The 16,318-nt window shown below is 29.8% G+C and overlaps 1 protein-coding gene across 3 annotated transcripts in view; it reads right to left on the reverse strand.

The window, feature by feature from the left end:
* LOC129964684 (cAMP-dependent protein kinase catalytic subunit 3-like) overlaps positions 1 to 16,318 on the reverse strand; it is a 104,955-nt gene that overhangs the window by 20,355 nt on the left and 68,282 nt on the right. For all 3 annotated transcript variants that reach the window (XM_056079123.1, XM_056079122.1, XM_056079120.1), the window contains exons 2-5: positions 8,421 to 8,589; positions 6,153 to 6,416; positions 3,611 to 3,730; positions 2,865 to 2,960 (exon numbers count right to left, since the gene is read on the reverse strand). In XM_056079123.1, coding sequence (XP_055935098.1) covers positions 2,865 to 2,960; positions 3,611 to 3,730; positions 6,153 to 6,416; positions 8,421 to 8,589 — 649 coding nt within the window. The remainder of the gene's footprint in view (positions 1 to 2,864; positions 2,961 to 3,610; positions 3,731 to 6,152; positions 6,417 to 8,420; positions 8,590 to 16,318) is intronic.

Consider the following 16,318-nt stretch of genomic DNA (forward strand, 5'->3'; position numbering starts at 1 on the left):
ACTCGGAAAAATACATTAATGCAAAGATAAATGATCACGGAGTTCTGTTTAATTTCAGTTTTTGACAAATTAAAAACGTTGAAATTAATGAAGGCAATTTACTTTAATTCATTTCTTTAACAGAAACCGTACGGAAAGAATTTTTTAAAAATACTTTCGCATGAGAATCCTTTTTTTCCCGTGTTTTAAAAGATTAAATGGAAATATGTTTTTTTTTTTTTTTTTTTTTTTTAAATTCTGAAGTGAATTTTTTTTAACAAAGATATATAGAAATAATAAATAAAGGTAATGATGTGGATATGAATTGTAAATAATTTTGTGTTATCCTATAAAAAAAGTTGGTCCGATCCGATTAATATAAAATCTGGTTAAATATTAATATAACAATCGCAAAGTTTGGTCCCATATTAAGATCTATATGGCTGAAATATTTCGGTCAGGCTGAAATTACATTTCGTCTGACGAAATTGTAAGAAATTCATTTGAAATAAAAGATTATGTAGCAGTTTCGAAAAATTAGTCATAAAATCAGTAACTGAAAAAATTTTTTGGTATTGAAAGCTTTATTCTTTGACTAAATCACATTCAAGTAAAATTAGAACAGCATTATATGTTTATCCGATGCAGATGTTTCGATGTCCAAATGTCATTTATTTGCAAATAAGTAATAGGGGCACTATGAGGAAAGGATGCACTCCAATAGATTCTGTATATGCTCATTATAAAATGTTTTCATATTATTATATATATAACAATTATATTTTTAATATTGTAATATTGTGGCCAGATAACAGCTACGAAACACGGGCAATTGCTTTTGTCTTGTGGTCTTGTTACTCGGCTGCGAACCACAAAGTCCCAGGTTCTATCCTTGCTCATAATAATCCGCTACAGTAGCATGCTCATCAATCAGTAACAGGTTTGGCTACTGAATGTCTTCACATTTTTCTTTCAAGCAGAGGGGGCAAGTTTTTCTTAAAAGACTCTGCATGAATTGTTGCTTCTACTAGCCTTATCTAAGAGGTAAGTAAGAAAGTCTGTCATTAAGTAATCTTAAACGTTTTGATCAAGGAAAAAACTTTATTTCCCTTTTACACAAAACCCCCGGGGGACACTTCGAAATGAGGATGAGATGCTTCCGTCATGATGGTTGGATCTCGCCCCCCTGGAGGATACACTAATATGTGGGGGATCCTCCCACCGCTGACGGGATGTACTTCCTTCGGGGAGGGTTGTACCGTGGCCGGTGACGACCCTTAGGACTCAACCACAGTTCCCGCCAATGTTGCTGTTGCGGCGGTCTGGTCATTCAGTTTCTATGGTTTAAATCCGTGTACCTTCGTGGCGGGTCGGAGAGTCAGATGACTGACTTCCCTTTTACGCATGAATCAAATCCCCATGGATTGGTTATAACGGATGTCTCAGCACAAATGGTGCAAACTTCTAAGCATCATATAGCAATGCTGGTTTGGAAATTTTTGCCAACAGAGTGTGTTGCATAAGCATGAGATTTCCGAGCATTCTTGGAGACTCTTCATTTCAATTACTCAAAACAAGGCTCAATAATCATAACTAGCGTTATCATAACATAAAATAAGATTTCACTGTTAATGGCAAATTCTCCCACCATCTTCGACTTCTTTTTTAAAAATTTATTTTGTGATAGCGTTTAACAAACCATTTTCTTCATTACTTGAAAAGAAAGGCCATTTTATTCATTTAACTGGATAATTTTTTGTAGTTGTGACGTCATTGCTACTTGATTGGTTATGATCATGACCAATCCACGTACGCAACTTGACTCATTGGTATGATTATTGAATCTTACTATAGAATATTGAAATATCTTCGTTTCAGTGCGAGAACGCTACTTACCGCGTCTGGCAAGCATTTCCAACCTAGCATTGCTATACGATTTCGAAACGTTTAGATGTATCCTACCCTACCTAAATGTTTGTGACACTCTGTATACAGCGGATAAAATATAATTAGAATCGCCATATTGTCATACGTAAATAAATAGGAAAAATTTCTGTAATCCGCGCGGGTATTCTAAGAGCTATTATGCGAGTGAACAAAAACGAAATATGAGGCAACCAATTATTTTATTTTTTATCCTTTCAAAAGAAACATATTTTTATTGCTATACTTTTGTTTTGAGACATCATTATACTATGTTTTTTAAATTGGCTGCATCATTGTTCTGTTGTATTCATCAGTCAACAAAAATAAAATGCAGACAAACTTACTATAAAACTAAATCTTATTACATCATAGATAATAATATCAAATTTACATCAACTTATTTTCATTCAAAAATTCTAGCATCGTTTTTAAACAACAAGTTCCAAAAATATCACTGTTGCCAATCTGAATTTTACAACTATTTACAAAATAAAATTTATAATTATTAAAATAATCGTTAGCTACTTTTAAATAAAATATTTACGATTTATGTCGCAACAGTTCTTTCTTATTTTTGTAGTAAAATAAGCGTTTTATTAACTATCAGGGACAATAACAGAAAAAAAAAACATTCATTCATTTGTGGAAAAGCTGCAACAAATGTTATTCAGAGCAGTTAATGTACTTGAAATGTTTGCCTATTTATGGAAACAAAATAGACTGATGCATCTAGGTTCTATCCTATATCATTTTTTTTAACAGGCACTGTTTTAAAAATATTTTCTAATAAATAATGAAGAATATTATGGAGATAAATAATTGTACATTAATTTTCATAACTACGGATAAGCAGAAATAAAAGTTCGAATCTGACTTTACAGAATGTGCAGATAAATAACAATATTCACATTCAACTGGTGGTTAACTTAAGAATGCTAATGACATTTCATCTGACTTACTTGGCAATGGGATCTATGTGCTTGGGCCAGTCGATTTTACCAGCCAGTATTTTTTCATAGATTGCAAATGGGTTCGTGTCAAAAAATGGCGGGAAACTGAAAAATAAAGAAGAATATTTTATTTTTGAGATAAGTTTATTCAAGAATTGCCATTAAGAAGAATAGGACAGACCAGTTTTTTATATTATTGAATAACGTCATAAAATTTATTTTAAGTTAACCATCAAATTGATCAAAAGCTTATTTGCAACGTTTTTTAAAAAAAGAAATATTATTTTAAAGGCGAAAATTGCTAAAGATATCATGTTAATCTATTGACTATATTCATCAATGGCATGTTAAGTCTAAAGTTCGCCAATGGTATGTGGTTAATACACATCCAGTTTAAATGAAACTTGAACACTGTGCTGATGAGCAAGCCAATGGTCACTGACGACTCAAATGTAAATTTTAATTTCCATTATAATTATCCTTTAAAAAATAAAAGGTTGAAATCTACTTTAATGTACTTCTTTACTTCGCCGAGAGTATAAACTATGTCAAGTCCTCAGAGCTAAAAATCCAGAGGGTTGACAAAGTATACATTATTGTAAATAGGGCTGCTAGAAAAACTACTTAGCTTTCTTGTCTGGGTTACTGTATTGGAGGCAATCTCAAGGAATACAATAAAGTTGTAATAGAAGCGTTTATTAATTCTAATTTGCTGCTTAATATACGCTTAATTTTCATAGCATGAAAATACTCACCCTGCCAGCATTTCATAAATAAGAATTCCCAAGGCCCACCAATCAACGGCCTTGTTGTGACCTTTACTCTGAATAATTTCTGGTGCAAGATATTCAGGCGTCCCACACAGGGTCCACGTTCTAAACACAGAAGAAACTAATTACAAAACAATTTATCTTTTTATAAAAAAAATGTTTTACACTATTCAAACAAACATGTTAATTGAAGGGATTATTGATCTTTTTACAAAAAAAAAAAAAAAAAAATGTTTTACACTATTCAAACAAACATTTTAAATGAAGGGACTATTGATCTTTTGATAAAAAATGTTTTACACTATTCAAACAAACATTCTAATTAAAGGGAAAAAGTCGATAGAAGACTAATATGAAAGCCAATTAAAATATTTAATAGAAGAAATTTCAAAAATCAAATGTATCGATATTTAGAATATTATTATACTAGAAGATATGCCTGTCTAGACGCACTGTTCTTTTGTTTAAAATAGTTCGATATACATTTTCACAGATTAATTAACGAACGTAGTAGTGGACAATCACGCACTTTGGCAGAATATTATATTATTTGCAGTATATTTTAGATGTAAATATATAATAACATTAATTTTTTTTGTATTGAGATCTCCCCCCCCCCCCATAGAGCTTCCTTCACCTATCCATATGAAAACTCAAATCAAAATGAATCGCTAAAATCGGTTTGAAATAAATAGTGATTTACTACCAGAAATATGTGACGACGAATATAAAAAAAATTATGTTGGAAGGGAATATTAGCAACGATACTCGGCTGATGTAAGAATACTACAAAACGGCATTAACAAAAAATAATAAAATTTGCAAGCCTCGTCTCATTAATCTTCGCTACAATTCTGTAAAAAAGAAAAAAAAAGTAAATAAAATGTGAAGTTTACGATGGCATAGCTAATTTTTATTTATTCTTTATTAGTACACCCATAAATCAATCAATTTAAACCTTTACATTAAAAAAGCTTAATGTCTTAGTTGCTAGACGCTTCAGTAGAAGCTGGGATTTCGCATCCGATAATGTCGTTAACCAAAAAGGCAGGGTATTTTTTACTTCTCCAACGTCATAAAAGAATTTGTACAATTAAAGTATAAATAGCTATTTGAATTAGAGCTTTATTTTATTCCTTTGTTTTTTAAAAAAAATGTACGGTTTTCTTTTCAAAGTTTTTTTTTTCTAATGTAATGGATTTTTGTAAAAAAAAAGGGGGGGGGGGTAACGCATCCAGTGGTATAGTATTTTTCTTCCCTAGTTACCACGAATGGTTAAGAAAATGTAATCCAGGGCGTAGCCTTATTATTTTTTACTAATCATCATAATCCACATTAAAAATTCACACAAATACTGCGATGTTTGGTCTTCATGTTGTCCTCCTAAGCCTGGTGCCTTATATTCCTGTCCCTTCAATCGTTGCGACACTGCACTCACCCCCTCACATGATGCAAGATACTGAGGAAAATTAATTTTTAAACATTCCATTCAGTATTTTTACTTTCCCGTATACGAAGAATAAACAGGAAAAGTATTGTGATCGGCAAATATTCAAACTCGAAATTTTGACCAATTTCAGTCCCCCCCCCTAGAAATTCAGATTTGCCTCATATTATGCACCATTTCGTCTACAGGTACCCTGCTTGTCTTTTACATATCGATTTATAAGTGAATATATAACTCAAAAATGGGAGAAGATGGATGATTGAAATTGAGCATGTGGCCCTCGAATTTTCCAATCATTCAAAGCTCCAAAATGTATCTATTTTCAACGGTAGAGATAAACAGAAAATATGCACATTATAGAAGTAAGCGAAACAGTCGAAGAAAAAGTATACCCACAGTGTTTTCTTTTGAATCAGTTTACATAAATTCCAAAAGAAGCATTGCCCATAGTAAATATCAAGAAATAATATAAATATCACAAAACTCTTTCGGCGTTCAATTTCTGACTGACCTAATACATTCGAAAGTTTAGTAATTATGCAAATTCTTAAAGACTGCTGCAGTAATGAATGATTCCTCGCCCCGTGATTCTATTAGCTTGCTACATCGATTTGCGCCAAAATGTCTGCCAAAGCAGTCGACGATGATTTAACATCTCTTGAAAATAATTTAACTACCAGCAAACTGCTCTTGATTTAAAAAATAATATGTAAATAATTATTTTATAAAAAATGAGTATAAAAAATGAGTTTTTTCTCTCTTCTCGGCATATATATTATTCTTCTGTTTCAGAAACAGCTCCATTTACACTGATTAAAATAAAATCAAAAATTGATTCAAAACTTTCACCTAGTTGCGAATGTAATTAAAATTAGTATGACTAATTTAATTTCAAATACTGCTATAATGACCCAGATAAATTAAAACCTGTCTGCTTCAAAACTTTCACTTGGTTACGAATGTCATTCAACCCAATGTGACTTATTTAGCATCGAATGTAACGTTAATGACACAGTTAAAATAAAATCAGTTTCAAAACTTTCGCTAATGGCGAATGTGATTCAAGCCAGTATGACTTACTTATCCGTGAGTCTCTTGGCGAAACCGAAGTCGGTGATCTTGAGGTGTCCATCCCTGTCCAAGAGAAGGTTCTCTGGCTTGAGATCCCTGTACGCGATGCTCAGCTTGTGAAGGTACTCCAGGGCTAGGACGATCTCCGCGGCGTAGAACATGGACGTCGTACTACAGAAGCGACCAGCGTTCCGGAGATACGTGAACAGTTCACCGCCGCAGGCATACTCGAACAGCATGTACAGGCAGGTTTCATCGTGGTGTGTCCACAGACTATAGGCAAAAATAAAGCGAACAGGATAAATTTATTTTCATTTATTTAAATAAAACAGAGAATTTACACAAATTAGATGAAAAGTATTATTTATATAAAACAATAAATTCTATTATTCATTTATTTACAACTTTAAATCACCATGAATGGATAACTAATTACAAACATAAAAACAAGTATGTGCAGGAGAAACTTAATATGCAATTTACAACAATGAGTTTCTGATATAAAGAGACTTTATACTAGAAACTCATACAGATTCATATAGAAACTCATATAGAGACTTTATATTAGAAAGCGAGTGGGGCATGTCAATGAAATTTTAAAATTGCATTAAAAAATACAGTAATACTAGTAAACCCAGGATATTTTCTCTACAACATAGCTAGCTACACACAGTTTTTTCACGTGGTATCCGTTTTTGGCAGAAAAACATAATATTTAACAGTATATGTTTTTTGCGTGGTAGATAGGGACTACATAAAAGAAATCGTACAAAAAATATTTTAAAACTTCATAAATAGCTAAAACAATTTTTTTACAACAAATTAAAGAAAAAAAAAATTATGCGATGAAGTAGGACTACGTACATAAAAAAATCTCACTTAGAAAATCTGTCGAAGATTTAAGAAATAAAGGAGAAAGTGCTTTCCAAATAAAATAAATAGTTAAATTACGCATGAAAACATTTTAAAAAATTCAATTTCCCATTTTATACATGAAATAATTTCAAAATGCATATAATTCAATTCTACTCCTAGTAATTCAAAACACGCATCTTCTTATGATGAATTGGCTCAAAATCACATTCATCACTTGAAGATATTAGAATTTATTTATTTTTGGAATTAGTGGATGTGACATGTACATATATTGTATGTCATACACATTGTATTAGTATACATATGTACACTGACAGAAAACATTGCAACGGCGTTATAATGCAAACATCGTTGTATTCATATATTACGTAAAAAATTACAAAAGTAAAATCGCATAAAAAAAGTGCAGTACAAAAAAAAGTGACTGTATACTAATTTTCACTTATGAAAGGAAGTACGAACGTTGACGTTAAATGTTTTTGGAATTGAAATAGTTGAATTTACAGTGAGAAAGTTACAAATTCGAATACGAGAAGAAGAATACTTTATCTGATTCAAAATCAAATTGCCATAGGATGCGATTATATTCCAGCAATAAGATACGTCAACTCCAAAGCAGTTGTTTGTCCTATAAAATTTGACGAATTTGTTTAGTTTAGTTTAGTTATATTAACGTCCCGTTTGAAGCAACACTAGGGCTATTTTGGGACGGACCTCGTCATTTTGAACCGCGGTCGGATGACGAGGACGACACCTGAGCTGGCACCCCCTCTCCACACCACACCAGCGGGAGGACGTTTGGTCAGGACGGATTTAACGTGCAACAGACCCCCATAAACAACGGTTCTTCGGTGGAATCGGGTCTCGAACCTGAAACCCTCCGGTTACGAAGCCGAGACCTTACCACCAGGCCACCGCGGCCCCATATAATTTGACGAGATAAGAGAAACAAAACGCCGCCAGTCTTCAAAATCTCACATTTCATAAACAGGCATTTAAAGCCAAATCTAGTCGTCAAGTCGTAAAATTAAAATCGCCGCTACAGTATTCTAAAATTGAATTCACTTGCATTGCATTTTTCTGTTATCCCAAATGTACATGTAAATTGGATAATATAATGATTTAGGGAGCCGTTAATTTATAAAATTATAACAAATTAGTGTAAATACATTAACTAAGGAAAAATCAATGAAATCATTCCAATACGCTTGAACTAACGAATTATTTTTGATTTTTAATGATGAATAATATGACAATGAACGGTCATTCAAAGTTCTTGCGATCCCAAAATTCAATTTTTTATTCCATTTCGTTAGTCCTTATTATTAAGACCCTGCTTTGGCGAGGAAATACAGTTGATGATACCTCAATCCATTTTCATTCGTAAGAAACGAGACTTACAGTTCAATAATGAAGGGATGCTGGACTTGGACTAGAAGAGACTTTTCATTTTTGACATGGTCCACTTGTTTGAGCTGAATGACGTCAGCTATCTCCAGGATCTTCATTGCGTAGTACCTGTTGTCCTTTTTCCGACGGCATAGAACAACTCGTCCAAAGGAGCCGGTGCCTGCAATAAAAACGAATGAACGTAAATTGATGAAATGGTAGTAAAATAATTTAGAAAAAAGGCATTGTATTTAATAATTTTTTTAATGTTTACAGCAAACATAAAAGTTTGGATACAAAGATAAAAATGATAATACAAATTATTTCTTCCAAAACCATAATTAAAGCAAAAAAAAAAAAAAAGTACGAACGGCAAAAAAATTATCTAACATATCTTATTATGCATTAAAAATATTGAAGACACTTACTGTTCTGCGTGAACGTATTTTCTAATTTTATATGCTAGGAGCAACTATTCTGATTAATTAAAACTTAATAAGTAAAAATTATTTGAAAGAGTTGGATTCTGTCATTGCCGAAATCGCCAAACGATATATTATTCTGAATGCCAAAGTGAAATTAAAGTACAAGGTAAATGTTCAAAACAGAAAAAAATATTAAAATAAAAAAAAATTTCACTACAAATTTATGCCGAGAATTACAAATATCTAAAATATTTCATAGTTATTATAAAAATGTGAAATTCTTTATGACAGCACAATAAGAAATAAAACACAAGCATTCTCATTAAAGATTACTAAGATTTACTGAATTAAAAACACCAGTGTATAAACTTCTAACCTTAATTTTTCTCATGAGAGATTATATTTTAAATCGAAAATATTATTGTGAATCCAAATTGGTAACCGAATATTTTTTTTAAATATGGAGAATTTAACATGGGTACTTAATGAACGCATTCCAAAATAATTACAGAAAAGCTTTATTGAAACTTAAAAGTCAGTTTCATTTTGTTTAAAAATAATAAAGAATCTGAAAAGTGACATTTTCTCAGTCTTCAACAACATGTAAAGCATCAACAATCGGTTTTAACAAAAATCTGCTGTGTACATATCTATCAAGATAACCCTTCCCTAGCAAGTAGTGGAGATGTTCGGAGAAGCGAGTGCAGACTCAGATTTTCTTACGAATCAGCAATATCGTTTCCCTGAAAAGTTTTCTTTTTAAGGAGGAGGGATTTACAGATATTCTTAATAGATACTAAATGGATGATTCAATGACTTCCTACCCCGGCGTGGCGATGCAATGAAAGTTCTGGAAACTGCAAGAATTTTGACTTTATCATTTCATGGGATTATCCGGAATTATCTCTATTATTCAATTCCGGATAATTCCATGAAATGCCAAGCTCATCGGAAAACCTACAGAAACTTTAAAGGTTGAAGTGATGGATAAATTCTTTGTTGGTGGGTTAAGCGCAGAGTGAAGTCACTTTCACGATTTCTCTTTTTTCTTTCTGAGTATATCAGGACTTTAGTTTTATTATCTGCACTTCGAGATTTCAAGAATATTTCCGGAATAAAGTATCGTCTTCCATTACCCAGCACATTGAACTTCTATCACCATACATTCACCAGACGGTTTCGGAACATATCATCGGACTATGGTTCAAAATGTCCTTCCAAAACAACATCAGATATAATTTCAAAGTATCTCACTGAACAATTAAATAAATTTATAACGACTGAAGTCTGGACATTCATTAATTCAATTCATTCACAATTCAATTAATCAAATAAAAGTTTAAAAACAAAATTTTTTTAATTAAAATTCGAAATCATTCTTTGCCAATACACCTACTCCTTGCATTAAATCAACAATAAAAAATAAATAGAACCTTTGCACTCGCCGCTGATAAAAAAAAATAAAATCTCTCGATTTTTAATAAATCTCTTTCTGAAGTATATCTCTTGTGATATAAAAAATAATTTCTTCCAAGTGTCAGAAAAAAAAAGGCTCTTATTCCAATAAATGATTTCGACTAGCATATTTTTCTTCCTTTTCTTCCCTTTTAAAGCTGCCTTCCCTCCCCTTCCTAGCTCTCACCTCCAACGCAAGCATTTCCAATGCTTTATCAATCCCTCCCAGCGACCTGATCGATTCCGAGGGAGGGCGTTTTTATAGCGATCGTTTCCCGAATTTGCCGCCCTCTCAAAAGCTGATGGAGACCAGAAGCAGCAGGTGTGGAGGGTTGATCTGAGAAATTTCCACTCAGATGGACCATTTTTATATTTTCTTGTAAAAGAAGTATACAAGAAGAAAATATTGCAAATCGTCCAAAAATTCGAACTCGAGATTTTGACGAATCACCATGTTTCAGATCTACCCGAATTAGAAGAACACATTTCTGGATATATGTCCGTCTGGCCAATTGTTTGTGAACACAGTAACTTGATAATGATAATGATATGTGATCTTTTACATTAAAACTGTAGATAATTGTTACATTTTGAATCAAACTGATAGACAGGTTTTTATTTGATACAGTTACTGTTTGTCAGTCTATTTTGGTCATTATATATTGTAATTTATTATAATAAATATTATGAAATGTTGAAGTCTAACTTTTCTCAAATCAATAGCAAATAACTTACCTAATTTGAAATAAAAAAAATTACGGGATTTTAATCGATTAATTGATTTGTCATCTGGAACACATGATTGTACCAAATTTCAGAATTCGAAGGCATCGAAAAGGAAGCGGAAAATTGATTACAACGTTGTATTTTTACAAATATATAAGATATTAAGAAAAAGTGGAAAATTAAAAAAATAAGAAAAGAAAAAAAAAAAAAAAAAGAAAAGAAAATGCATAAAATGATATGTTTCATGCAAATTTCCCAAATAATTGTTTTAATTGCATTTCCGTTTAAATAGGTCCGACGCAAACAACCCTCCTAAGCGGAGAGATGTTTATGCATCTATAGGAAAGGAAAAGAAATTTTTGCGCCATTTTGCAGTATATGTTTATTTAAAAAAAATGCAGACTACAGAAAATTACCAGTCACAGAGCGCATGGCAAAACAAGTAACAAACACACAGAAAACAAAAGTTGTATGCAATGAATGGCAAGAATATTATAAAACACACTAGGCTGTGTATATAGTCAATCTAAAAATGCATAAAAAAAAGAAAGACTTAAATGAATTCAATCTGAAAAACTCTAAAAAGTACATTAGATATTTTAAAAGTGCAAACATTTAATTTTAAAATCTACAAACAACATATAAAAAAAATACCTTCTTTAGAAAACTCGAATATTTAAAAAAATTATACAATAAGAATTGGTTTACATAATTAAATTTGATAAACGCATTGTTCTGGTATTGCCTAACTTAACATGCATGTTCGAACTTCATAAAGCCAATATTAAAAAAGAATTGTACTTTTAACGAATTAAGCATTTTAATTGAACAAAAACGAAAAAAAAGAATTCAATAAAATTCATTAACTAGAATTTTGAGAATTAATAATTCATTAAAATTTTCGATATTACATTTACTATTATAGTTACATGCATGCTGTGTTTCGATGGACGAAAGACAATTTCATTTGATGGACAAGCAGCATCTTATTTGTGTTTTCGTCCAAGACGATTGCCTAAGGCCATTTAATTATATAATTTATATATAAATATATCTTTTATTTACCTATGGTTCAAGAACTTTTCATTTTCATAAATTAGAGTAAAATAAAAAATTTTAACATAAGAAATTGCACTTCCAAATATCAAATTTACTTCAGGAAAAAGATTTAAATATTGTTAAATTTTATTCGATAATAAACAATTACGATAACGATATTGAAAAAAAAATCATTATCGAAAGAAATGAAATAAGTTGAAGCTACTTATTTTTTGATCTGCTTATTGCTTTTTAGATACAAATTTCCTTAAATAAAAGACAAAGGAAAAAGGCGGGAAAAACAAACGATTTAAAACAATTTTAGATTGCTTTTCCAATAAAATTTCTCAGAATTTCGTCTGAAACTATCAGAGGATAAACAAGTTTGAAAAACAATCTTAAATTTAAATAAGGATATACGGCTTTATTTTTGATATTGCAATATATTTTTCGAATAGTGATGGAAACATGATTATTTTTGAGAAATAATCCTCGAATCTTTACATTATCAGATTTATTTTAAGTGAAATCTCAGAATTTAATCTCGATATCGTTTTTTTTCTCTATATGGAAGTGCAATAATAAACAAATAACCATACAAAATCAGTAACAGCTTCATTTATTGAATTTTATTCGTAATTTTTATCACCTGCGGTTTTCACTCATCATTTGGAACATTCCATTTCATGTTCATTAGCAACGTGTTTGTCTCGACAATCAAAATTGGAATGCAGTGGCTTGTTAAATTAAAAAAAACGTTTGCTGTTTAAAACAATTTCTAATTTTAACATGGTAATGGTTTTAATCTGGCATATTATTTGTAAATTGTGCGATGTGAAAATTGTCACTCAGAAGACTTAATGTTTTTTAGGTTCCACAGCTACCAAATTTGGTATGCATTTACTTTTTAGTAGTAGGTTCTTATTTTTTAAAAAATAAGAATTTACAAAATTTGAATTAGATTAATTAGAGCTATTAAAAATCTAAAAAAATTTAGTTAATCAAAAGTTAATCAAAATTTTGATATTTTTTCTCTCAATAACTTCGAAATATATTATTATCTAAAATAACTTTTACATAAATGTTAGAATACAAAAGTTTTTCTTCGATACCAACTTTATGTCGGTTCAATTTTTATAAATTTTCCTGAATTTTTCAAGATTAATTTTAATTATATTTTTTATCAATGTTTTTTATTTTTGTATTTAAATGAAACTAATTTTATTGCCGACTCGTCTGCTTTTGCCAATGTTTAAATTATGTTGAAAAAAATCGCTTATCCCAGACATTAATTTCAAAATAGATTTTTTTTTCACTTTTTCTTTAATGAACATTTAATTCTTTGGTTGGCCATTCTTTCTGTAAATTGCGTGGTGTAAAAATCGTTACGCATAGAATGTAAAGGCTGATGCAATCAATTCAGATGAATCAGACCTAAAATATTACCAAACAATGATATTTTGAACTAGAAATAACGAACTTTCTTTTTTAAATGTTGTTTGTTTTTATATCTGATATTTAAATAGCGACAAGTGATTCGCAAAGTATTTATGTTTTATATCTTCTTCAATTCTGTTCTAGTTCCGTCTTAGAAATATTTTTTTTCTATTGTTCTTGTTCTTAAAGTTCATCTCATTTGTTTACTACAATCTTCTATTTCTCTTCGTAACATTTGTGTTTATTGGCATTATTAGAGTAAATATATGTAAGGTCGAATTTTCAATAATTCAAAATTATGAAAAGAAAATTTGAAAAATGTTTTCGCAAAATAATCAAATAAAAAAATTTCGTTTTAACAACCGAATGTCAAACTACTTGTGACTTTCTATTTATTAATCCAAATAATTTTTGTCTTTTAAATATATTGTTGCTTTTACTTAATTATGGATTTAAATATCAAAATTCTGTCTTTTGATGAGCCAGACATTTTTTTTTGTATGCTAAAGAATTAAAGCTCTATATTTGTTGACGGAAGGTTTTTCCAAAATTTCGATCTGAAACAATACCATGAAACACGATAATAAATTTAATAAAAATAGTTTATAAAAACACACTTTTATCAGCGAAATGCATGTATATTTTTTAATGATTTCTGTTTATTAATCTTTAAAAAATTATTCATTATTATGAATATATCATAACACTTTTAAATCAATTATTTCTGAAATTAAGAACTAGGTAGCGCCACTTCTAAGAAAATAAAATTTTATCATATTTATCGATTAAAGGGTAACTAAATTCTGAAAATATTGAAATAATGTATTGCCAAAGCAAACACATAAGTATACAAGATTTCAAACTCATATGGAAATGAATGAGAAATTCAAAACTCCACTTTTATGAGTATGAAACAGATCTAATTAAATAAAAGTGTATAAAATATTTTCCATGACAATACTTCACAAATCATCTTCAAAAACTGAATAAGATAATTGTTTTCACAACAGGAAAGAGAAAAAAAAATCATGGATCAATAAATTTATTCAATAATTCATCTTTATGAATATATTAAACTTTTTTATATTCTTATTATTCTTATTCTTATTATTTTATTATTCTTAATATATAAATATTAAATATATTCTTTGACAATTTTATTAATTTGTCTCAAAAGAGGTATCAGGAATTTATTATCTAATATTTGTATTGCTATATAAGGAAAGTCATATAAAATAAATATAGAATACAATAATTAAATTTAAGAAAAATACTAGCAGAGCTCCAACTACAGGTACCAAAAAAAACCTGGATGGCATTGTTTTCGAATTTCAAAACACCCACTCATACAACGCGATATCAATGACAGTTGGAGAAATTCGGTATTGTGAAGAAAAGGAAAATAACTCAGTGATTCAGAACAAAGAAAAATAGTCCATTGACCTGGAAGAAACAATACCATGAGTAACACAAGAAGAGTTTTTGTCCTTGGAAAATAGCCAACGTATGAAGAAAATCTGCTCTGTTTCAATTTTCATTGGACGCAAAAACATCCAGCTTTTAGAATAATATATAAACCTTTAGAATTCCCAACAAATACTACGAGTTTTTCTTAAATTTATATTTGGAAAAAGATAAATGTATTATTTTTAAGATTCTATTTATTTGAGTGCAAAATATGGGAAGAGGTCCTAGTCTCATTTCATTTCTTCTTCAAAAAAAATGCCACTTATTTTTCAATTAAATTCTTTGACAACTGCTGAAATTAGAATTTTGAGTTTGCAAAGAATTCAATGAAAATTCTTTGCAAATTTTCCTTGAGAATGAAAAGCGAATTAAAAAAAAAAAAAAGAATTTCCATTCCAAACTATCGTTTTCCTAAGAAATAATTTTTTAAAAAATTTCTTCTTTAGTTTACTTATTTAGATGGATTTTTTTCTCCATGTAATTTAATATCCTGGAATCTGATTTTTTAAAATCTTTTACAATACAGAAGTGGCGAATATTATTCTTGACGAAAGATTCATTTTTCAATGGAATCGATCCATGACTAAACGATATGTGAAAGTACGTCATATCAGTTTAAATTTAAAATTCATTGCACATATTGCATTTTCTTACTATAACATAAATAATTCTTTTTGATGTCTGAAATAATTGTTAATTATTTGCCTAATATTTTATTATATAATTCTACTTTTTAAAGAACATTAACTTAGTATTTTATGTGTTTTTAAACTTGGGCTAATTTTTTAATAATGATTTTTCTTTATATAAGCACTTTAAATAATAATAAAAACTTTTCAAATTTCACAAAATAAAATTTAAAAAAAATACGCAATTCTTTAAAAGTCAATACATGTTAGAATCTCGGTGTGGAAACATTTTACAGAATTTTAAAAGTTTGTACTTCAGATTTTCAATTTTCCAATTACCGCTCTTATCTATTTGCGTAGCGTTTATTATTGCTGTCTCTCATTATCTTCAGTCCCTGCTCATTTTTTCTATGGTCGCGACCAATAGACAGAAATAAGATGCCATTCTTATATTTTGAATTTTTGACGTTTTTTGAATTTTGTCACTTAACAAACAAAACATCTATCTCAATTCTTTCCAAATTTTTATATCTGCAAAGAAAAAAAAACAGTTTATTAACGAATAAGGGCTATTTCTAATTCTTTTCAAATCTAATATGTAAATACGATAAGATATTCATACTAGATATGGGGGAAAGAATAAGAAATAGCAAGAACACTGTGTTTCTTTCTTATTCTTTTAAAATCTGGAAAACTGAAATAGATGTGTTCCTTTTAAACGAATGATTTATTC

The sequence above is a fragment of the Argiope bruennichi genome, chromosome 1 (assembly GCF_947563725.1).
Source record: "Argiope bruennichi chromosome 1, qqArgBrue1.1, whole genome shotgun sequence".
Lineage (NCBI taxonomy): Eukaryota > Metazoa > Arthropoda > Arachnida > Araneae > Araneidae > Argiope > Argiope bruennichi.